The sequence below is a fragment of the Drosophila miranda genome, chromosome XR (assembly GCF_003369915.1).
Source record: "Drosophila miranda strain MSH22 chromosome XR, D.miranda_PacBio2.1, whole genome shotgun sequence".
Lineage (NCBI taxonomy): Eukaryota > Metazoa > Arthropoda > Insecta > Diptera > Drosophilidae > Drosophila > Drosophila miranda.
The window spans coordinates 10,000,001-10,025,231 of record NC_046674.1 but is presented as its reverse complement, the minus strand read 5'-3'; the positions used below and the strand labels follow the sequence as shown (position 1 = coordinate 10,025,231).

The 25,231-nt window shown below is 45.1% G+C and overlaps 1 protein-coding gene across 13 annotated transcripts in view; it reads left to right on the top strand.

Annotated features, from left to right (window-relative positions):
* The first annotated feature begins 266 nt into the window (after positions 1-266).
* The window catches only part of LOC108152321 (hepatic leukemia factor), a 44,754-nt gene continuing 19,789 nt past the window's right edge, over positions 267-25,231 (top strand). For 2 of the 13 annotated variants that reach the window (XM_017281566.2, XM_033386482.1), the window contains exon 1: positions 267-2,876. In XM_017281566.2, coding sequence (XP_017137055.1) covers positions 2,774-2,876 — 103 coding nt within the window. In that variant the 5' untranslated portion in view covers positions 267-2,773. Of the gene's footprint in view, positions 2,877-24,388; positions 24,969-25,231 lie in introns of those variants that run through there. The other 11 variants (XM_017281557.2, XM_017281562.2, XM_017281569.2 and 8 more) reach the window with 10 other exon arrangements.

Sequence of the window (25,231 nt, the reverse complement as noted above, 5' to 3'; positions counted from 1 at the left end):
CAGTGCCGTCTAAAGGCAAATTAATTACAACTACACTACAAACAAAAAAATAAAGAAGAAAAACAGCATCAAAAATATTGTTAAAATTCAAAATTAATGCCACAAAAAGTGCAGCACAAATGAAATAGAATGAAAACCGAGTACTCTCCGCTAGAAGGAAAAGCTTCTCCGCTGCTAAAGAGCACGTGTGAGCAGTAAAAGTAAGGAAAATCAAAGTAAAACACAAAGTACGAGAATTAAAATAAAAGATATACAAAAAAAAAACAAGGCAACAAAAAATTAGCCTGACAACCAAAAAAGCTACAAAGCGAACGACACGACACGGCGCGCGTGTTTCTGCCAGAGTGTGTATCTGTATGTGTGTGTGTGTGTGCGTGCGTGTGTGCGTGCGTGTGAGATATCCGTGAGAGTGTGTGCTTCATAGTGCAAAAAGCAAAGTAAAAAACAAACAGAAACAACAATCAGCTGACTTGTGCGCACTCTCTCTCTCTGTCTGTCAAAAGTGCATTTTGTTGAAACTGCAACGGAAGCTCCTCGCGCTCTCTCTCGCTCCCTCTGCCTCTCTCTCTCTCTCTCTGTGTCAGTTGTGTAGACTTTTGGCCGTGCTCTCTCTGCTTCCGCATCCTCTTCGACCTTTCGAACTTCGAAACGCGGGGAGCAGCAGCGGCAGCAGAAGCAGAAGCAGCAGCGGTGCTTGTCACATGCGCGCTCAGTCGGTAGGAGCAGAGGCAGCAGCGACAGCAGCAGCAGCAGCAGCTACACGAACGACACCCACAACGAGCGAGCGACACGAAGCGGTCGACACTAGTCGAGCGTTCGTTGAGATACAAACATACTTCCACGGGAGAGGCCCACGGATACGCCGCGCGTTCAAGAAAACCGTAACACAACCAACCGAACCGTAAACCTTAAACCTTAAACCTTAAACCTTTAACTGTTAACTGTAAACCATAGTCCCCCAGAAGCAATTACAGTTATTCCAATAATTTTTGCAAAAATATTTAAGCAAAAAGTACGACTACTGCCGCCCCCTCCGCCTATTCCGCCTACTCCGCGCGTGTGTGTGTGTCTTGTAACATTTTTTTTTGTGGTTGTGCGTGCGTCCGTGTGTGCTAGTGTGTTAGTGTGTGTGCAGGAGCTGTCAACATTTTCCATCGATTTTCCCTGTCGTGCGGTCGTCGTTCGTAGTTCGTTTCCAACGCTCGGCGCTCTCTCTCTCTCTCACACTCTCTCCCCCTGCCTCTCCGTCTCTCTCTGGCTCTCCGGGGCTGTCATCCTGCCTGATCAACACCCACGAGAGACCACCCCCCGCCCGCCAGGCTGAAGCTCGACCACAGCCAAAGCTCTGATTCTAGCTGTGACTCTGACTCTGATTCTGATTCTGACTCTGGCTCTGCCTCCATCTCTATCGCACGCCGGGCGAACCAGTGACGAGCGTGCGGGCTAAATAGCGGGACTTCAAGTCTATGCAAATGCCATATTAGTGCTTTATAACTGTACAATAAGATATATATCGACTACACACAAACACACACACAGAGAGATACACACATACATCTGAACAAGAAATCAAAGAAAGCAGCAGCCGCATCAGCAGCAGCAGCACCACCACCAGAAGGAGAACTCTACAACAGAAAAGCAATTGATTTTATTTTTAGTGCCGCCACTAAAAAAATCACAGCAGCAGCAACAACAAAAACAACAACCACAACACACCATTTAAGCAGCAGCAGCGTTAAACGTTTTTCGAAACGGAAAATTGTCAACAAAAAGAACCAAAAAATAGCCAAGGCAACAAAAAAAAAAAAAAGAGAAAGAAAATCGCCCCAAAGGAAAAACCCCAGCAAAAACGCACTCGGCATTTGCAACAGCAGCAGCAGGAACGCACGAGGGAAGGCTATAAAAATAGCTTAATTAGCCAATGAAACAACAACAAATTCAATTAAACAAAAGATAAAACAGCAACAGAAACAGCAACAGCAACGACAAAACTCAACTAAAAAGTAACCAAAAAGTCAGCAGAAAGAACCTCCTCCCTCTATCGAAACGGAATAGAATAGAATATAAAAAAACAAAAAACAAAAAAGATATATAGAAAAAACCACAGCCAAGCTATAGAAATAATCGAAATTTCATGTTGTACTCGCAAATGTTGTTATTCAAAGAAAGTTAAAATAGTTTTACATAGTTAAAAACAAAACAAAAAAACCAAAAATACCAAAAAAAAGCAAAAGTTAAAAGAGCGTATAAATTGTTGAATGAATTCGCGGTGCCTTTATTTATAGCCAGCATATAGAAAAGAAACAAAGTCTTAACAACAAATCAAGTAACACACATACACACATACATATACCTATATAGAGAAAGTATATACATATAGTATATATATAGACAAAGCAATAAATCGTAACGGAAACGTGCAATATTTTCAAAGGTTTAATTAAATTAATTTTCAATTGTGATTCAAAATAAAAACAAAAAAATAAAAAAACAAACAACCAACAAATTAACAAGTAACTAAACTCTAAGCAAACAAATCAAAATATCAATATTACAACAACAAACAAACAAAACAGCCACAAAAGTGAGAAACAAATTCTGTTTTTCTATATTTAAAATAATTGTTATTGTTGTGAGATACTAAATTAATTGATATTCGAAATACTGTTACAAAAAATATAAACAAACAAAAAACCAACAAAAGCCCAACCGCAACGAGACACTTTTTTTTGTTCGTGTATAATCACAAAATTTCGAAAATTTTTATGAAAAAATGAGCGACAGGGAGCGATCGTCCCCAACACTGATCGAAACTGGTTTAAAAAACTTAATTGGCGGCCGTGATGGTAATTATCCACTGATCAGCGGCATAAATGGTAAGTTTCAGTGAAAATACTCAAGAAAATACCCCCCAAAAAAAAAGGAAAAACTACAGAAATATAACGAAAAATACCAGATACCACAGAGAGTGTCTCAATTCAGGATATATACTGATCCTGATACTGATATGTTGATATGTCCCCCTTCCACTTTACTTACTACTAAAAATACTAAAAAATACCGACTTTAATGGGTTCCAGTATTCGAAGGGTAATACCAAGTGCTGGCAATCTGTTTCCACTTGAGAAACTTCCAAAAAATGCGAGCCACATAAAATAAAATTCTAAAAAAAGCCAAGAAAAACCATAAAAAATGAATTATTCTTTGATTGGGGGGTCAGTGCATGACCGGAAATATGCAAAATGTTTGAGAGGGAGAACCAGAGGGGCAGTAGAGGGGAAGCAGAGGGGCAGTAGAGGGTAAGCAGAGGGTAAGGAGTGGCAGATTTAGACACGTTCCAAATTAATGGCAAAATAATGTTTGGTATAAAATCAAAACATTTCTCATGCCCCCCTCCGATAAAAACAACAACATAAATCACTGGCAGGGAGCGGGGGTGGTGCCATCAAGGGAATTCAGGGGCATTTGGGTATTTGGTGTATGCAGGGGGGGGGCTGTGAGCGCGAGTACCCGTAATGACCCATTTAAGGGAGCAATGCCTGGGCTTACGCGATGATCTAACGTACAGTTCCAATAGATGGGATGTCAAATGGGACGTATCAAAGTCAGAATCCGAATTGATAAGGTTATTAACCCCCTTCCTCCACGAAGGCAGAAGCCACTGCCGCCACTGAGGCACTGAGGCACTGAGGGTTGTCACAAGGTTAAAGTGTGGCATATGGTCATCCACGAGGACAAGAGCACGAGAGCACGAAAGTATCTGTCGCCGGCAGTGATTGTCGGTTGTGGATGTGCCAGAGGAGGAGGCGGAGGAGGTTGGAGGTCATTGAAGCACATTGAACGTGAGTTGACCCCCCGTTTCAGCAGCCAATTCCCCCGCCCCTGCCACTCTCGGAGCGAGGCGTGTTATCAGTCCCCCTAGCCCACTGCCTCGAAAAGGGGGGACGAACCGATTGGGACACCAATCGATGTAATCGGAATGCCAGAACGCCGGGTTGTACGAGTGCTTTTTTAATGGCTAATCAAACTTGTAATTGCTTATTTTTAATGGAATTTTTTGAGGAAATCGGGAGCTTTTTTTTTTGAATGGAAACTACTTACGCTTTTGGGCAGCTCGAGCACATCTGTGCAGTTTTGTATCTCTGGGATAAATCCTTTTAAGCCATTGGGCGGAAAGGACTCAAGGCTGTCGTTTATCTTTTGCATCAATTTTCCATCTGCATTTTTCATTGCACTTTCAATTCCAATTTCCCTCTCTCTCACTCTCTTCCTCTCCCTCAATCTTTTTTCCAAACAATTACACAGCAATTTTTGCTACTGTCTTGGTTTGTGGATGGCCCCCCCACCACCCACCATCCGAGACCCTCTCCATCTGTTCGAAAAGGCATTTGCATAAGAAAAGGAATTGGACTTGACCAGCATATGGCTTCAAAAAAGAAACAACCGAGAACCCAGACAAAATGTTGCATGTACATATGTATGTATATCTCTCTCTCTGTGGCGGGGAGCGGCGATGGGAGGGGGAAATGTTCAATTGGGAAAGCATTCCTCTCTCCCCTTGCCCCCTTCTGGCTGTCTGCTGGGCCGCAACGTAACCAGAAATCAATAGCATAAAAGCAGAACGAGAAAATGCCATTAAAAAGTGTCATAATCGGTCAGCATAATGAAAAGTATTCGCCCGTACAGTGCCAGCCATTCGTACACCCCTACATACCCCCTCTACCCCTCAACCCCTCTCTGTGTCCGTCCCTCAAGTCGCTTTCCATAAATCAATATGCGGAAATCCTTATATGGGGGAAAAGCTTCTCTGCGCCACGTTTTTGGGTTTCCGTTTTTATTTTTGAAATTTATTATAGCATAATTTTTTGAGGTTTTTTTTCCAGTGCCAACTCTTTTTCTTATCGCTCGATGCGTCTCCCTCGTGGGCCGTGTCGTTCTGTGTGTTAACAAGCGTTTGATTGCCGCATTAGAAAGAACAGAACACAAGAAATGCTCTACGGCAAACAGGCTAGAGGGAGACAGGGCAGAGGGGGGAACAGGGGGCTGATAAGCCACTGCTCCGATAAGAAGGAAGGGGTGCCTAATGCCGGAGGGAAGGGTCAAATCGAGCGATAAGCCCCATAGCCACAACTGGAACTAGGAGAATCTTACATGGACATCAAAAGTCTCGTAGATAAGATTGTTTGAATCGGAGTGGGACTCGGTGTTAATTCTCCGGAAAGGAGTCTTCGTCTGGGTCTGGGTCTACGTCTACGTCTACGTCTAAGGCTTGACTGACTGCCCCATAAACCAAAAAGAGAGACGACTGCGAAGAGAGCGAGAGAAACGCTGGACGCGAGTGTCGTGTTCCGTCGAGTACAAAGCTCAAAAGTTGATTAAGTTTATTTGATAAGCAAAAGCATTTGATTTGTATCTAGCCATCCACCAAGAGGCTGAACGAGGGAGGGAGAAGAGAGCGCTAGAATAGCAGAGAGGGAGTGAGAGTGGAACGGAGAGGCAGTACAAAGTTCGCCGATGAGTCGCTGGGGGAGAGTCGGAACCAAAAGTCCAAATCGAATGAAACGTAGGTCCACTTCAGAGTCAACGATTTAGGTGGATTTTCCAGGGAAAAACCAATGAACACTGGCACACAAAGTCATCTTACTCAGAGATTGATTGAGAAACTCATAGATTAAGAAACTTGAGCGCTTTCAAGAGTTTCCAAGAATGCAATTTCCAATTATTTCTCATAATTCCATCATCAATAAATAGCCTTGGGCAATCAATAACGAAGAGGCCAAGGAACGGGCCATGGAGGTCCTGGTAATTGCTGAAAGAAATCCGATGATTCTGCCACCTGTTTATCTCCACGATTTGTGCATTATTTAAATCATTTTGAAAATGGAATTTAATTGAATGCCAGGCCACTATCCACCATCCACCATTCATTCGTTTTTGGCCAATTGAAATATGGAATGCAATGAAACGAATGAATTATGTTAAGTGGAAAACTGAAATGACAACAGTCCCCCCGCCCCTCTCTCTCTCTGTGCTAGTGGGGGCTCCACTGGGGGCACCGATGTGCAATTATATTTTATTTGATTTGCATGTCAATGTTGCATAAAACGAAGCGCCAGTGTCGGCAATTGGCATAAATAAATGACAGACAGCTCTAGAACTGTACAACTGTACAACTGTAGAACTGTAGAGCTCTAGAGCGAATTGTTGTATTGTTTGCCCGAGTAAACAAGAGACACACACACGCCGAACGAGGGAGCAGAGTGGAGCTATCTTCTCTACTGGTGTATCCTCCTCTCTGCCGCCCTCCATCCAAGTATTATTGATTGCAAATTGGCCTGCTAATCATTAATCTAGAATATTTTGCAATGACATAATACCCGGGCACCAACTGTGGCCAGCGTGTGGCGTCAATTGATAAGAGAATGACCAGTACAAGTACTGTATATATGTATATTTAATCCGCCAAAGGAATGCATTGATAAGCCTTTCGGTGGAAACTTCACCTGTCTCTCCCTCTTTTGTCTCTCTTGGGGGAAAAGTTTTGCATTGATTCATTGACTTTCTTTGGGGGCAATTAAAAGTTTTAATTGAAAAATCCCACAGCCCCTCCTTCGGGAGGGAGGAGCAGGAGGAGCCACGTTTAGTTTGCCTTTGCGTATGAGCGATATTTTCTGTGTGCATTTTCATAATTAAGCGAGTGAGTGAAAAGCGTGAAAAGTGTGAAAAGCTCGCGCACAAAAGTGAATACAAAGTGTGAAAAATATTTTCATAAATATCCACACTGTGGTAGGGGAAAGGGGGGGGGGGGGGGGTTTGTCAAATGCATTTGAAGAAGAACTGAAAACTGAGCAAACGAAAATTGGTGTGTGTGTGTGCGTGTGTGTGTGTGTGTGGCGTGTGAGAAATTTGTCACGCTAGGCAGTCAGGCAGGCAGGCAGCAGCTGGTGGTCATTTTTTGTCTTTGCTTGCGAGGAGGGAGAATCGAGAATCCCCCACTCCCCCTCCCAACCCGCTACCCCACCACCCCTGAAGCACACACCGAAATTGCGGTCACAACAATTTGTTTTCGAGGGGCGGAGGGGGGCGGGGGATGGTTTCTATTTTAAACAAAAGATATAACTATATGTAAAGATACATGCTCGTATCTGTAGCTATGCACCATGGGTATCTGTATCTTCAACTGGCTTTTTGGGGCCGCTTGAAGTTTCCTGTAAATGCCAGAGACCAGAGACCAGAAACCAGAGACTTTGTTTAATCAATTTTTAGCTGAGTTTGGGCTTTAAAGGAAATTATGGGAAATATTTGCGCTGGCATTTGGCCATGCCACACACACACACACCCATACATGCATATGTCCTCTTTGTGTGTGTGTGTGTGTGGGCCAGCAAGGACGTCGCTACCTGGAAATTCAAGTAAGGAATACGGCAGCAGGCAGCAGGCAGCGGGCGAAAAAAAAGCGCAGAAAAATAAGGAAAAACGAATCAAATTAAGGTTAAATACCACAAAGCGAGCAAACACACACACACACACACACACACACAATGTACACTCTACCAATACATTGAAACTTAAATCCGAAACTAAGCACACACACACACACACACACACACCGATGCAGCCGCGGGGAATACACACGGACACGTGTCGTCCCTCTTTGGCGGCGCCTGAAAGCAGGCAACACTTTTTGGCCCTTGCCGCCCCGCCCGCTGACTTCGTTTTAGACCCCTACCGCCCCTCCCCCCCCACCACCACCACACACCGTTTCCTGTGGCTCCTCTTCTGCTTCTGGCTCTGGCTCTGGTTCGGGCTTAAAGGTTCCTTTTTTTTTCACGTAGGCGTTGCCACCGGAATTTCTGTTGGCAAAATGATGGACAACAACAACTGGCACACAGCAAAACAAACTGCTGCCAGGAAGTGCCAGGAAGGATGGGAAAACAGTCACGAAACCCACTCCTGGGCAGAGCCTAAGGGCCCCCCGAAGAGGGGCCCAAATTGAGCACTAAAAATACCCAAAAGCTGGCAGAGCGAGCAGAGTTCACAGTTCGTGCAACATTAATAACAAAATCCATAAATGAAATAATGTTGCTCCTTCATTTGTTTGCCTGATGACGTCAAAAAACGCAAGCGAAAAGTGGAATAAGGAAACCGGAAAAAGGGAAATAGAAATGGCAACAATAAAGCAAAAAAAAAAAAAAAAAAGAAATACAAAGTTCGCCAAATGGCTAACAAAAAAAAAAATAACAAAAAAGAAAGAAAATCGACTAAAAAAATACAAAACGGGAAGTTCTGCCACCCTCCTGCCCCTCCTGCCACGCCCCCGCTTGTAATGGCCAAAAACCTCGCGGCACACAAAAGACACACAGACCTACATACGGCAGAGTGCCCCCCGCCCCGTCCGGCCCCCTCCGGCCACCCCGCTTTATGCACAGATTTTCAGTGTGGAATGTACGGCTCTCAAGCTCGCAACCAACACACACTCCTGCCACAGAGCCGTGCCTCAGACTGAACATGTGTTGGTTGTAAACAGGAAGCAGCAGCGGCAGTGGCAGTGGCACAAGCCGAAGCAGCTGGGACCCCGCAGAAATACGAGGAACGAAGGAGCGAAGGAACGAAGAATGTTGTGCCACATTCTCTACACCCCTCGTTGTCCCTCGGTGCCCCTTGGTGCCCCTTGGTGCCACTTCGTGCCCCTCCTGGTGCTCTGCTCGCCTGCTTGTAGCATGTTGCAAATGTCAAAGTAGCAAAACCCGGAAATTCGAAGGACATGTTCGAGACACGACGCCCACGACACGACACGACAGCGCCCACACAGGCACAGCAGAGAGAGGCACTGGAGACTTGGGAGAGAGTAAAAGTCTCCGCAAGTGGAGAGCGAGAGAGAGAGAAGGCAACACATGCGCAGATCGCCCCTCTCTCTCTCCCTACAAGTTTTTTTCGGTTTTTGTTTTCGTTTTTGTGCGTGGCTTTGCTTTTGGTCTGTAATTGTTATTGTCTTTTATGAGCCGGTAATACTATCTGCTCTCTCGCTCTCCCTCTCTCTGTGCGTTTCCCCTTGGGCAAAATGTAAGTCAAACTTAAGCATCTTAAGCCAAGTTAGTGCCCCGTCGCCTCTTGCTTGTTTTTCCAACTAACACTAAGAAAACAGAGAGCTTTGCTCTACCCTTTCCTCTTCTTCCTCCTCCTCCTCCTCGTTTCCCCCTGCCTTTGTTGCAAAAAGCGTGCTTGAATTATTAGCCCAAAGTGCGGTTTCTTCGATTAGTCTTTGGCTCAATCACGAGGCACCGCTTTTTTGAAGAGACACCCATGGCGTATACGCAATGCATTCCTTAGACGCTGGCAAAGCCTTTAATCTGCCAGGGAAACAACGATGTAAACAAGACCCCAAGCCATTTCAAGGTTACTGCTGCTTCAGCTGCTGCTGATCCCTGTACCAATCGGCGTATGCGCAATTTCCGCTCAATCATACGCACTGCTGTCCGGGCTCTGGCCCTCAGCCTTTGACAAATTACATGCGCGAGGCCGCACCATCGTTGCCGAATGGATTTTCCTAATCAGTTTTCCCCCGACTCGCCGCTAATCAGCTTTTCCCATCTGCTGACGCAGTTTTTCAGGCACTCGGACAGATCATGTGCTAACAAGTAATCAAAATAAAGCAAAAACAATTCAAGAATTCAAGAATGAAAAAAGGAAAGCATGAAAAATGTTTTCCCATTCCGAGGGGCAAAAAACAAGCAAAGAACACAGCATTTTAGACGAAAAAAAAGAGCTAAAGAATAACTAAAATTAGCCAAAGATAATTTCAAATGGAAATTGCTGCAACAAGTAATTGCAGGCCCCCCTCCAGCCCACCCCCCCCTGAGAGATACATTTGCTTAATTTACCTTTTAAAATGTTTTTTTCATTCTCGAAAATGAAAATATTTTTGGAGCATCTATTTTTGGGGCCTTTTCGTTGCTTTTCTTTGCGTTTCAATTAGTATTCGTCTGGCCGCTGGCCACTGACGCAATTATCAATTGTTTTTCCTCCTCATGGGAAAAAATCTCATTTCGAATGAGTTTTCCGCGCGCATAAATCGTCACCTTCAATTGTTTTCGATCTATTTATAGGCACCGCATTATGGACATTCCTTTTGGCCCGTCTGTTCTTGGCTGTTGCGCGTTTTGTGATAAGGCTGATAAGGCTCCACAGGAAGCAGCGAAAGTGCAGGGGTGTGCCGGAAGGGGGGGGGCGGGGCTTCGGCTCTTAAGCATAACTCAATAATTCAATAATTCTTATCGTTCTCTCGTGCGGAATTCTGGCACAAATTGCATTGTTATTGACTGTTTTATGGCTTGTGGGGGCTCCAATGCGGTTCCAGGAATCGCTCAAGAGCTCGCTCCACACTTTTTCTATAGATATAGCAAGTGCTTGGCGGCATGGCTCTTAGATTAACCAGAAGGTCTGTGCCGTCTATTGTACATTCGATATCTGGCAATACGATATCGGTTCATTTAGTGTTTATCTTTCACTCAAAAAGGTTCGGCTCGGTTCCCCCTATCTAGCTGTCCGCCATATATGTACTTTGCACATCGATCTTCATAATCAGACTTCCTTGAGCTGAAATTTTATTTGTTTTTCTTTACTTCACGGCTCATTTGTCAAAAAAAAGAAGCGAAGCCGAAGCCGCCTTTTGTTGCACAAACAATTTGTGTCGTTGTCTGCGTTCCTTTTTCGATATAAACAGTGTCCGTTCGTATCTGTATCTGTATCTGTATCTACAGACAGGCTTTATCAAAACACACACAATACACACAATCCGACGATAAATCAAAGTGCAGGAATTGCAATATTTATCAGAGTATCAGAAAAAAGACAGACAAAAGAGACAGAGACAGAGCCAGGGCCTGGGCTTGGGGCTGGGGTAGAGTTTATTTTTCAATTGAGAGGCGATTTGCGTATAATACGATACTATAAACAAAAGATTATGGGTTTTATGGGTACAAATTAGTATAAAAAAAAAGAGGCGAAAAAACCCCAAAGAGAAATAAACATTTTTGGTTCAATGAAATATGATTATGGACACAGACGGGCGCCGCCGTTCGGCCGAGGGTTCGAAACGATACCATCGCCAAACAGGAAATACCAAACGAATATATATACACTCTATATGTGGAGTGTTTAGGTGTGCAGATAGGAGCCGCCGGCTAGGTGCAGGAACGTATCTGCGAAATATAGTTTTTGGGCTTAAATTTGCAATGGAAATTGGTACAGATACAGATACAATTTCCTGTATTGCGGGTGATAAAAATTCAAATAATTTCAGCAATAGTTCAGCTTTAATGGGGGGGGGTTCAATATTTAAGGAAAGCCAGATGGAAAACTGGAAAATCGAGAGTATTCCTGTTGAAGATTGATTCCTTGAAAGGGGAGTACACTTCACCTTGTTCCCCCGTCTCGCCTTGTGGTCTTGTGCTCACTATCTCTCTCCCAGTGGGGCTTAGCACAGAAGCAGCTTGAAGATTGATTTCTTCAAAGACAAGTACACTCCATCGTGTGCCCCGTCTCGCCTTGTGGCCTTGTGCTTACTATCTCTCTCCCAGTGGGGCTTAGCACTGAAGCGTGGTCCTTCTTTTAGGTCGAAGACAAGTCAACCTGCCTGAACTTTGCCACCGAAGGGTGGGGGTGGGGAGGGTCTCTATAAAATATTTAAAATGCCATTCCCATACACTAGAATGAATGATTCGCCCCACACACACACACACACACACACACACACCCCATTTCTCTCTCTCTGTCGCTCCCTTTCTCCCCCTCTCTGTCTCTCTGTTTTGGGTCATTATATTAGTTGGCTATCGTTTTGTGGCTCTTTCTTTTTTGCTTTGTTGTTGGCTCTGCAATTAGTTTGGCTTGCATTCGTTTGACATTTTGCCGTGCCCCATACAACCATCTGCCACACCCCCCCTACCCCCCCGTGGGCACCTCCTGTAGATGGTTGTCTTCCTCTTGCGACAATATCTCGTGCATTCGCTTTTGTCAAATGACATTTCTATTTCTTCGAGTCACTCAGACACACAGACACATATATCTATGCACCTGCGCGATTGTATTAGTGTGTTGCCAGGACAGACCCTCCCCCCCTCCCCCCGCCCCTCTCCTCATCCTCCTCCCTTGCATAGTCTGCCACTAATGTGGCGTACGTTTTTTGGCCAACACTTTATCAAGATGGCAGACGCCTTGGCTCCCAGCCAGCCAGCCAGCCCGCCAGCCAGCCAGCGGCAAAAGTGCACACAAAACTACAAAATTGTGTACCTACCCCGAAATTAGTAGAAGACGGGGACACGGGGGGGCCTGCAGAGGGAGGGGCTGGCGGGGGGGTACACCTTGAGTTTTGGCCACACTTTTCGGTGGAGTGAAGGAGTGAAGCGAAGGAGTTTCGTTTTTGTGAATTGCTAAAAAGTCGAAATTGGTAGACAATTTTTGAGAATGAAAATATGAGAGCTGTTTTCTATGCCACCCACTTTTCCTCCCCACCTCCACCTCCACCACTCAGATGAGTCATTTCTTTCGCTTTTCGCCTTTCTATTTTCCATTTTCCATTTTCTATTTGATATTCTTTTTGTCTCTTTTTTCTTGTGTGTGCTTTCGTTAACAAATTTGTTTTCCTTTTTGGAATTATTTATCTTGGCGCAATTTTTCATTTCCCCAGTGGAGCAAAGGGGGGAAGGGGGGGAAGGGGGCTGGCTCTTAAGCATTAAGCATTTTCTGAGGGTATCAACGGGGTTCGCTGCGACAACATGTGCCATTTGTCTTTCAACCTTCAAGAAACATTTAGACGTCATTCATCTCTCATAATTCTCGCTCGGGGCGTTTGCTTTTGCTTTTGTTTTCTGCTTTTGCTTTTATTTGTGTGTGTTCTTTTGTCTCTGCTACTTGTGCTTCCTTTTCTAGTTTGGGAAAACCGAAGGAATTTTCCACTCCACCATTAAATCGAGTTAGAAACGAGGGGGGACCGTTGTGAGTCGCTGCTGCGACCGCAACTCGAAACTCGAACCCGATACTCCACCAGAGGGCGCACACAGAAGCGTGTGTGAGAGCGAGACGTGCAAATTGATTGCAGTCTTGTGGATATGGGCATTCTTTACGACTCTGCGGATTCTGGGATCTAGGCGCTCATCGGGACGGACAGACAGGGACAGACAGGGCTCAATCGACACGGCTATTGATGCTGATCAGGAATTCCCCCCAAAGAGTCGTATGTCATGTGGATATTGTATGTCAAATCGGTAATCAATGTGGGATCAGGATCTTTAGCACAAGCACCGACTTTAAGACTTTAAGAGGGGGAACGTTGCGTCAGTCAGTATGGTTGCTCTCCGCCACAGGACGCACACATTGCACGACGATAACACACTTGAGTGAGAGAGAGAGACAGATTTGACAATCTGGTAGATATAGTCCAATTTACCCCCCCTTTTTTGGGTATCGGTCATTAAAAGAGAAATATATTCGGCTCCTGGCTTATTGTTGATTGCCGGAAAAGTTGAACCATCGCTCCCCTGCTGATGGTTCTTGATGGCCTTCTACTTCTGGCTGGGGTTCTAGGGGCCATATAACTTTTCGACTGCTGCCCCCGTCAAGGACGTTTGATAAGATTGCCCCAATAGCAGAAACAGAGGTAGAAGCAGAAGCAACGGAAACAGAAGTTGAAGCATTATTTGCCGCTGGAATTCAAGTTTTATGCGGAATAAACTTTTATGGCTAAGAAAAGGAAAATATAAACTTTTTAGGACAGGACACGGGGACACCATCTCTCTCTCTCTCCCTCCCCCCCGAAATAACGGGACAAACAATTATGGGCATGGAAATTATTCGGAAATTTGAAAGAATATTCGAAAATGTTGGGTCTTTAATTCACATAAAAACATAAATCACTGCGTGACGCAGTTTGTGGGGCCCTGACTAATGTCTATATACCTATGTGCCCATGTGCCCATGTGCCTATAGTATATATACACGTAGTAGCTGTCTATATCTTGAGCTAATCCGCCATCAAAAATATATGTCAGCCAGCAAAACGCCCAAATAAATTCCTTCATTCCTCGGAGCCACAAAAGAAAGTCCGTTCCGCTATGAAAAATGTTGAAAAAATTAAATGAAAATAAATATCTTGGATATACTGAGAATTCCAAAAACGAAAATTAGTCAAATAAAAAATCACTTGCAGTCGAGGGGCAATAAAAGTGTGAAAAGACGAACGGACGTTGCGTCCGTGGGTCGCGAGTGTTTATTTTGATTGTCTTGATTACAGTCATCATCAGCGACAGAGAGACAGACAGATATACACAGGTTGATTACACCATATACACTCTATAGATACAGATACAGATACACATTCCATACAAATGTGGCAGCCATAGAGATATAGATACGAGCGAGATATGGATGGACATTATACAATACCAGAGATAGCTGGCTCTGCCTGGCATGGGGCCAATAAATTGGGCTGTGGAAATACCAGCCAGAGACTTGTAGAACAAAGGTTGCATTTCGGTGTCATGGAGGTGTGGCAAGCATACGGTAGCAGAGCCCATTCTATCCAGAAAGTGCAAGTGCCAAACGAGAAGAGATGCTAGACTGGATAGCGATACATTTCAGCAGATTATATATGTGTACGTATCGCTCATCAAATCGGGAATACAATGTACTGGCTTCTATTTCTTGTGTAATTTATTGGCCGGGGTCTGAGTGGCATTACAGCCCTTTCCGTGGGATCCGATCCACTGGGGATACAGTGTGTGCCGTGTGGGGGTTACGATCCCATCGTAAATAATTCGAACGACCGTCGAGTGCCCATCGTCTGTTCCTCTGTTCGTCTGGTGTTTGCTTATCAATTTCCAGTTTAGTTTTTTTTAAATCGGATTCGGATTCGATTCGAGTGGTCTCGGGGCTGCCATAAAGCATGTTTTATGTGGCTAATATTTAATATTATATATTTAAGTGATTGATTTCGATTTCGACAGAATAATCAGTGACTAATTTATGGTGCGAGCGGTGCTACAACGAGAACGGATTACGGCGCCCGGTCTGGGATCGGCTGGTGCGCACCTCTCTCTTTCGCTCTTACCTCATCGATGACTGTGGCACCTTCCTCTATCCGTAGTACTCGTACTATTTGCCCAGTCCAGTCGTTGAGATCATTGTGTGTCCAGTCCAGTGGTGCACCAAGGGGGAACTGTCACGAATGCTCCCAGTGTGCCCTGTGCCTGTCCCTCTTCTAGATCTGCTCTCTGCTTTCCTTCTCTCATCATCTTTTATAGTTCTCTCTCTCTCTCTCTCTCCCTCTCTCTCCCTCTCTCTGGCTGTCAATTTGCGTTTATTAGATGCACACACGAGGCACTGGCACTGGCACAAGCGAGGCTTGAGCTATGGATACCTGAGCGGTGTGCCAGGGGAGGGGAAGGTGTGGGGGATATGTGAATGACTTGGGTCACAGCTGGCGGGACGAGAGCAGCAGCAGCAGCACTTGAGAGCAGCAGAGCGTGCTTAACTATTTGGCTGCTGCCACACCTGTGTCTCCCCTACCCCCCTCCCCACTCTGCCCACACAACCCCCTCCCTACAGCCCTCAAGCCACGTCTAAGGCTGCCTCTGCCCCACACACACACACGTGCTTTTTATTCAATTAACACAGCGAGAAGACCAGAGAAGAGCCAGCCCCGGAGGCGGTGGGGGGAGTGGGCAGGGGGCAGGGGGCTCATGCATTAATTTGAGCCAAGAGCTCAGGCAGCTGCCAAAAAATTGACTTAATTTGTTAAGAAAACAAAGTAGAAGAAGAGCGAGAACCCCCTCTCCCCAAGGGGTTGGCAGAAAGAGGGTTAAGTGGCAGTAAGGGGTGGGGGTGGGGGATGGAATGTTGCATGTAATCGAGATAATCCGTTAATTAGCCAAACCAAATAGGAAGAAACTTTTACTTCTTAACGGGCCGAAAGAGCATTACGAATTATGCAAATTTCAATGGTTTTAATCAGCGAAAGAACAGAAACCTGGAAGAGAAACGGGGAAAGAGAGAGAGGAAACAGTACAGAGAATGTGGCATATCCTTGACATTTAGCGGGGGCCAAAGGTTAGTTATGGAAAGCAGTGCCTCCTCAAACTATCGTACAATATTCTCCAAGCGACACCAATCCCTTCTGCACTGCTGCCCCGGATCCCTGCGTTGATCCAGAGAGAGAGAGAGAGAGGGAGAGAATGGGATAGAGGATTACCTCAATTTAAAAGGCTGCCCAAAGGACAGACGGAGATGACCTAAGTGCCTTCCTCTGTTCCAAGGGAAAACTTCTGGTCAGGTCAGAGAGTTCCTCCTCTCCTCCCCCTCTGGGTGGCGCAGCCTATCAAAAAGTGAGATGCAAACGCATTCGGCAAGTGGCAAGTGGCAAGTGCCACTAAAAAAACAAACGACAAAACCGCAAATTGAAAGAGCAGCAAAAAGGAAAAGAAATGAAAGCAAAAATTTGCATAAGAGACTGCTGCGAAACGGTTTCCATTTGACGAAAGTCGATTCGAGAGCCGGTCGGGGGCAGCCGGTGCCCACTGTACTGCCACACTCAATTCATTGGAAAAAAAAACAACAAAAAAAAAAAACGGAGGAAAAAGAAAGACAGAAAAACACTTAAAGCGGCAACGAGAACTGCGACAATGTTGGACACAGAATAAAAAGTGGGCAAGGAGACAAAAACAAAAGAGAAAACGTTGAAATGAATATGCAGCCACCCTTCAGTGGCACCCTTCCAACCCCCCACCCAAACCCCGCCGCCCCCCTTGGACTGGGGGGTGTCGCTTCATGCGTTGGCGTTGCTTCATTAAAATTTGTTTTTCATTTCAATTAAGTTGCGGTTTCCAGCCGAAATCAAAGCCATTGTTTGGTTACCAGGAAAAAAGCAGGATGCTGCCTGCAAGGGGGAGGGAAAGTGGATCAAGTGGCAGGGAATCTGGCGAGTTTTGGGCCCAAAAGATATCGCATTTAATGGGGGGAATCCTTGGCCACTCAAATGTTCCGTTTCGGCTAATTTGCTGCACAATTAGTTTCCAGTTAGGTAAATCATCAAACGATTTCCCATACGATTTATGCGAAACAGAAAATAGAAAACAGAAAACACATTTCGCTAAGGCCCACCCACGCGAAGAGATCTATTTGCCCGTACACCTGCCTCGGGCACGGGAAGAACTCGGTGAAAACTGAACAATAAATGTGTATGTACATTACTTGGAGAATGCCATTCGAGATGGATGTGCGGCTGTGTGGCTGGGAAAAACATATTTAAGACTTTTACCCCCATTTCCATTTGCAAATTCCTGCCAAAAACGAGGCAAATTCAATTTGGCCTTTGATCAAAGATGAAATTGCAGTCCAAAAGGAGACAGACACAGAGAGGTTAGAGGGGGGGTGGGGGGTTGAGAGGATTTATTACTATGAAATGTGCTGTAAACGGCCCAAAGCGGTACAACGCGGCGTATGCGTAATGTGCGCTCTCTTTCGCTCGCGGGACAAATGCCAGATACAAATATGAAAAGAATACGAAAGAATGAGTATTCGTAGATGTTTGCACACTTAATGAGCCAATAAAAGTGTTGGCCGCCGCCTCGCACACATTTTCCCCCACAGCTAAATCAATAAAAACATCGTTTCATTTCGTATCGTATCGTTCCTTCGGTCTTTCCTTCGCCTCTACAGTATTTATAAATTCTAAAATGTTATATTCATTTGTGGTTCTAGTATTTTTGTTGCTGTTTGTTATGGCTTAAATGGTTTCTCAATTGCAAATGCAATTGCAAGAGAGCAGACATGGGGTTTGGGGGTGGAATGGGGTTGTTAATTACTTGGAAAAGTGTCAAAAAAAAGAAAAAGGGAAACATGTGGAGGGGGTTTGGGGAGTGAAATATTTCAAAATATGTCTTGGCAAATGCCTCAAGCGCTCGCTCACCCTATTGATTGCCCTTTTTGTTCTTTTGATTGCTTTTGCCCACTTTTCGAACATGAAAATGCTCATGTTTTTGTTCTGATGAATTCTTGTCGGTTTTCCGACTTTCCTTGCCCTGCCTTTCCCTGGCTTGCCTTTGCCCATTGAGCAATAAATACAGCAAAATTAATTTCTGCCTCTCCCCCCCCCCTCTCCCTTTTGGGGTGGTGCTTGGACCCTGCTTAACATATTTTAATTGCCCCAAAAATGTACGCATCCCCGAAAACAGATTTTTGCCAAAAAATTCACATTTGGGGTCTTCTGTCATGTCATTTCTGTGGTCTGCAAATTGTGTATTTATTTTCGCATTGATTTGATTTCCACATAAAACGGTAATTAAAAATGTGTTTTAATTAAACATCCACCCTCTCTTTCTCTATTTGCAGGTGAGTTTTCGACACTACTGATACTACTTAAAAAATATATGATTTAAGAGTCCCAAGGGGTAAGTGAAATTCCAATGAAAGATCTCAAGCTCGGAAGGGGGTTTCCAGCACACATCATTGGAATCATGATTATGTGGAATTGTGTTTACAAACTGCGAGATGAGATCACATCAATTTTGATTATTTTTATTGTTAAATATTACCTTAAACAATAATAATATTAATAGTTGAATGGGTTGGACCTCTATTCTGATTAATGGAATTACTATGTTCTATTCATAGAATTAATTGAGAAAATCCAAGCATTGATTGATCTCTGGATACACCATTCGCATCTTTTTGGTAGCTTTTCCTTCACTTGGGTGTACGTCTGATTTACTTAAGAGACTTTAATGTGGATTCCTATGCATATGCCAAGACCCCTGAACGACTTGTTAACCCTTTTAAAGCCCCTGCCTTATTTCACCACAAAATAAAAGCCCTCCCTCAGCCCCCGTTTGGCAGATTTTCGCTTCCATTTTTTTGTTTTTGTTTTTTTGTTCATGCCAGCCGACAGCTTAGTTAATTAACACTCGCCGGCAATTACAAAAAAATAAAAAGAAACACACAAAAAATACAAAAAAAAAAAAAAAAACAGCCACAATAAACAGCTCAATTAACGCCACTCACGAGGGGTTCAGGCAATGGAGGGAGGGTGGGGGTGGGGGGATGTGCATGCATCGGCAGCGGCATCGGCAACAGCAACAGACATTTTTACTAGTTCGAAGTAGTTTTGTCATGTGAACGACAATTAGAAAACGCGGTTACATCATGGATACCCGAACCGAACCGAAAACACAAAATAGTTAACGGCAACAAAGGGTTAATTCCATTCCCCATTACGTGCTCATTGAGAGCGAAACGGACGGACGGATGGATGGATGGATGGATGTATGGGGGGGTTGGGGGAGGAAACTGTCATTGAGGCCGAAAAATGAAATTATGAAAACAGAACACAACATAAAGTACAGGCAAATAGATATATTGTTAGAAATGTTTAAATATTCGAAATTATATTTTTAGTAAGGCGCAAAAAAATGTGAGAAAAACCGCGTGAAAACGCGTGGAAAAGCGCCTTTGATTTTGTGTGCCCTGCCCTGCCCTGCCCTTCCCTGCTCTGTGCGTTTTAAACGATGTTTTACACATTTCGAAAACTGTCAGAAGACAAAGTGTGCTGGGTGTTGGGTGTTGGGTGTTCGAGGAAATTCTTTGGCAGAAAATAAAACTACATGAAGAGTGGAAGCTCATCTTCGTTTATAAATAACCGCAGATAAATGTAGATATACATTCTGCTGAAACTCTTTTGTTACTTGGAATATTTGAACGCGTGGTATTCTGGGCAGCAGCTGCCCAACGAAAAATTTGATTGGATTTTCTAGCGGTGTGGCGCCCTCCGACGACTGCCAGTGGCAACGACACGTCAACCATTGACATTTTCTGAATGAATTTCGGTTATAAATAAACAGAACGAGCCGAAGAGGGCCGCCCATTAAATATAGACACACAAAACGCACAAAACACACACAAAAAATACATTTAATTCATGCCCAATCTAATGAGAAAAAATGTTTTCACTCCAATTCGTTTGGCATTGTTTGAATGGGGCGAAATTGTTGGTTTTTTCGTGTATCTGTATCGAGAATATAGATATATATTGTATAGTGGATACTAATTGATGTACTAATTGAAGGCGATGTCCGAAATTGGTATAAAATTATAATTAAATATTTGATTGACAGGGAAATAAATCAAATTTAGTCGGAAATTATTCCGAGCTTTTGTTTCCCATTTCGAATGTCATTGTTTATTGATTGGAGGGATTTAGAATAACCTTTTTGTTCGTAGATTTCTATGGGAAATGGGAATGCAATGAAAAGCTCTTTTGTATGCTTTTTGTATGCCTTGGACCGCAAGCGAAAGCTTTCAGCGAGCGCCCTCTGGCGACGGCTGGGCTAGGGCTTACGCGGAAAGCTCCGCCAGCAGAAAGCTTTGCGTGCTTTCCGTTCGAGGGTCTCTGGCGCTGCTGTAGGCAAATAGTCTGGCGCTTTGCTATGAATATTCCCCTCCTCTGCCACCCATCATTAACTAGAGTCAGAAGCACGTGGCCTCCCTCTCCGTCTCTCTCTATCACACCGCCTCGATATCACTCATACGCCGCGTTAACAATTAATTAGAATCTTTGTTTTTCCCCTCATCGTTGTCGCTGTCGCTGCCGTTGCCGTTGCCTACGACAACAATTAGAATTGAAATCTCTGACGTTGGCTCTCGCTCGTTCATCGTTCATCGTTATTCGTTTGTTGTTTTCTCTTTCTGTCTGCCTCCCTGCCTCTCTGTCTCTGCCTCCCCTCCCTTCTGCCGTGGGTCACATGTTTGGGCAGTGTGTTCGACGCCGACGTCAGCAGAGTGTCGAACGTTTCTTGGACTTTTCGTGGATTTCCATGGAATGGGCCCGTCTGGACGCTACTCAAATTTCAGTGCCTCCTCCAGTGCCTCCAGACTGTCAGCGTTTTTCCCACCCTGCGCCCCCTTCCACACGGTTGTAATATTAGCACCTACTTAATCCATTTCCATTTCCGATGCTCTAGAAATACCTACATTTCACCTGATTCCCCCAATTTGCACCGCATTCGCATGGAAAGTGGCCTCGAATCATTGTCACTGTCATGGTCGGGGCAACTGATACCCGTATCGCAGCACTTTTATTGTTTTATGCTCTCTTTCGTGCGGTCAGCACTAAGTCGATGGATCGAACCGGTTGTCCGTCTGATAAGCCGACCTGCTATATAATTTTTATTTCTTAAACCTAAAAAATCGCCAACTAGTTTCACGAGAGGCCATAAAATGTACAACCCAATAGACAACAGAGCGCGCGTGCTCAGAGGCATTTCAAAGAGTCCAAAAGAAAAGGGTCCCAAGTGCCAGCTAGAAAAGCACCTACGAAAAGGGGAAACCACAATGAATTCTATCGATCTATCTATCTATCTATCGATTCTGTCTTTCCATTAGACAGTTTGTTCATCCTTTAGTCTATTCAGGTAACACTCTATAGATACCTCAATCTGCTGTACTATCAATCGTTTATCTATCTATCTTCCCATCGCTGTATCTTTGATCTAGATACGATCATCAACCCAGAAAGATCTGTAGATCTGAGTGCATAAATAACAAAAGTAATTAGAGCAAAAAGTCACCCTTTGCTCAATACCCCATCCCCCATCGCCCTCCCCATCCCCACTCTGGCGCTCGCTCTCGTTAACACCTCTCGTGGCGTTTGTGGTGTCGTTTACAGAACCCCTATCTGGGTCAACTGGTTTTTCAGATTTAATAAGCCCCAACACACGGGGTGGCTGTCGTAAAAATCGTTTAAACATTTCAGCATTTCTAAATAATTATTTAGCAAAACGTTAATTTACGACCTGCTGCACTCAACACGTGCAAACGCGACACTAACGTCGCCATAGCCGGAGCCACAGCCATGGCCGTCGCCAGAGAACTTGAGAATCGGAGACCCAGAGAGAACCCCAGCGAAACCCCCCCCAGACGGCACACACAAACACAACCGAATGGAAAAGTATTTTTTGCGACTTTGCCCTGGAAGTGCACTCGTCTTTTGTGATGCGGAAATACCCCTACCAATGCGAGGGTGGGGATGCCCTCTATGCTGCTCAATTTGTTCGGCAATTAATTTGTTTTCATCAGTCCGATAGCCAGTTTTCTTATTCGATTTCCCAGATGTAAAACGTCTCTGGAAAAACATCCAACGGTGTGCGTGTGTGTGTGTGTGAGTCACTGGGTGTGTGTGTGTGTGAGTGTGAGTGTGCTTTAAATTGCTATTTATAAACGGGGAAGTGAGACAAGAGCTGACAAGGGGGGAAACCAACCCACAGAAGAGGCAACAGCAGCAGTAGAGCTTCGTCTCGAGTTTGTTTGTGTGCTCTCCCGCTCCCGCTCCCCCAACGGCAGGGCTCATTCATTCACTGGCAAGCGCCACTCATTGTATCTGTGTGGTACTCAGAAGCACACGCACACAGCTGCACGGCTCCCCACAGGGCGAGAACGAGAGAGTGGGAGAGCGAGAAGCAGAGGCCGGCGCACGTGGTAGCGAAACGTGATAACACAAAATACAACAACTGACAACAAAACAAACAGAAAACCTGACAACGTTGTCGCTGCCTCGGCCGCCGCCGGCCGTCTCGGCTGGCGTCGCTGCCTCTGCCGTGGCTCTGTTGGCGTCGCTTTTCCGCATCGTATGCCCGTGTATGCGCCCGTATGCCTGTTGCCGTTTGCCGTGGCCTGCCATTGGCTCCGGCTGTTCGGCACATAAGCCCGGCCAATGGGCTTCGACCGTGGCGCATCCTGCTGCCATTGGCAGGATCCCAGGAGCCGAGAAGCCGAGCAGCCGAGCAGCCGAACAGCCGAGGAGCCGACGAGCCGAAGCTAAATGTTGACTTGTTGCTTAAAATAGTCACAGTGGCCGGACCACGGGGCGTATACGCGATATATCCAATAACCGATGTTCGATTTGGAAGTGACGGAACAGGTGACCCCCCCCCCCCCCCCCCTTCCCAGAGGGAGAAAGGGTGCAGGTGCAGGTGCACAACTGATTGGGGAGAAGGTTTTCTTTTGACGCAACAAAAGAAAGCATCACAAAAAGGGCTTGTGCGACTGGTCTCAAGACAGGGATTATAAATAGAAAAAACGGAATGCTTTTCCCCGATATATTTATAGAATTATTGAAATTATTCGAGAATACGCAAAGAATTTCCCTTTGGAGGGGGTTGGAAATGCCAGGGTATGGAACTGGTCTAGGCTATGGGGTAGGGGACTTTAAAGCACTATTTTCTAATTGCTAAAAATATCAAGTATACGCTCTGTATGACGCATATTGCGCAGTGGCACCCACTTACAGCCTTGCCCCTTCAGATGAGAACACACCATGCACACAGAGAGAGGGAGAGAGAGTGACCCACTCCCACTGCTAGCCCTTGCTCCCCTCCACCGCCATGACTTGGCATTTAATCAGCTTGCGGCAGAGACTCATTGGCATCACATTGCGCCTACGTCACGTGTTGCACACGCATCAATGCCACACACAGATTGGCACGCACTTGTGATCCGTGAGGTGGGGGACACAGTGAGGCCTGCGTACAGTGTCCCCGGAAGGGAGGCCCTGCTGTGGACGGCCTGGCGTGGCCAAGGCCCACTGTAGCTGTAAGCGTGAACGGGAGCGAAGGGTAGAGTGGGAGAGGGGCAGCTTTGGAAATTTTTCTAGCTTTTTGTCAAAGTGATTTGTATCTGTGTATCTGTATCTGTGTATCGGTGAGTGTATGCCAAATGCAAGCGTTGTCCAACGTGCCCTCTACTGCCTGCTCTCTCTATCGCTCGCTCGCTAGCTGTCTGCCCTCCCCCTCCCCCTCCCCCTGTCCCTGCTTCTCACTCTCTCTCTCAATTAATTCTGAGCGTGTATGGGTGGCCGGTGTGTCCGCAACACGTGCTTAGAACTTTGCTAGACAGTGGGCTTTGGGTCATATTGAAATCCGCGTGACTTTGCCGCTGTCCTCAGCTCTCGAGCTCTCGGCTGCGCTGGCCACTCGGGCTCTCGCAGTCGCAGTCGCCGCCGCCGTCGCAGTCGCCGCCGCAGTCTCAGCTGCTGTTGCTGCAGCTGCTGTTGGGGGCTGATTAATATATGAATACTTGTTGTATTCCTTGTTAAGTATATAGCAGTATATGCCAATATTTTATTTGATAAAACTGAGAAAACAAATATCAGACAGAGAGAGAGTCGCTTGTAGTTTTGGTGGACCTCCGCTCCGCCCTTTACGTAAGCCTTTGACTTACTTGCAGAAAATTGTAATTTACACTGAGAGTAGCCCCCCCCCTCTGCTGGCTGGCGGCAGCGACTGCAGCCGAGGCAGCGGCAGCGGCAGAGGGCCCGTAGAATCGGAGACCGGAGACCCTGGCTATTGGATCGGCGGCCGGCATTCGGTCGCATCGCGTTCTCATGTGAAAATCATCGTCGGCGGTTGCTCCGTTCTTTGTGGCTCCTCCTCGAGCGGAAATCAAACAAAAATCTATCAATTTTTTTGTATTTTTTTTTGTAGTAGTAACATTTAAGGAAAAACGCAACCGAATCTAAATGAATCTTAATTGATTTCTCCATAGGGAAATTTTCTAGAAAGAAATTTGCCAGCAAATGGAAATAAAAAACTATTTTTTTTGTATGTACAAATAATTAATAATCATTTTCAAGTGCAACAATTGTGAAATCCAGCCAATGTGTGCATGTGGGCGTGCAAAAACAAAACTATAAAAATAGAGAGACAAAGAAAGAGCGAGAGCGAGGGAGAGCGAGAGAGAGAGAGTGCCAGTGGGGCTCTTATCAGCGATCGCAACGAAAGATCTCTCTTTTTTCGCAACTTCAGCGGCACCAAAGTAACGGATCCAATTTCCGGATGGAATAATATTGCGTCTAAAACAACAAACAAACAATCAACAGAAAGCAAAAGAAACCCCCAGAAATCAAGTTTTTCTTAAGGGAATAAGAAAAGGTATTGCCACTAGAAAGGAAGAAGACTTCTATTTCAATTAATTTACAACATAATAGTACATTTTGTTGTTGTTTTTTTTATTGTGGAATAAAAGAAAAGTGCAGAGAATGCCATTTCCAGAAGAAAACTGCACAGAAAAACGTATTATTATTGATTCGAAAGCGAAAAACAAAAAGCAAAAGAAAACACACAGAAATGCCTTTTCTTATTCGTTATCGTCAAACGATCATCAATCTCTATATAGAGCGAAAAGCAAATCAAAC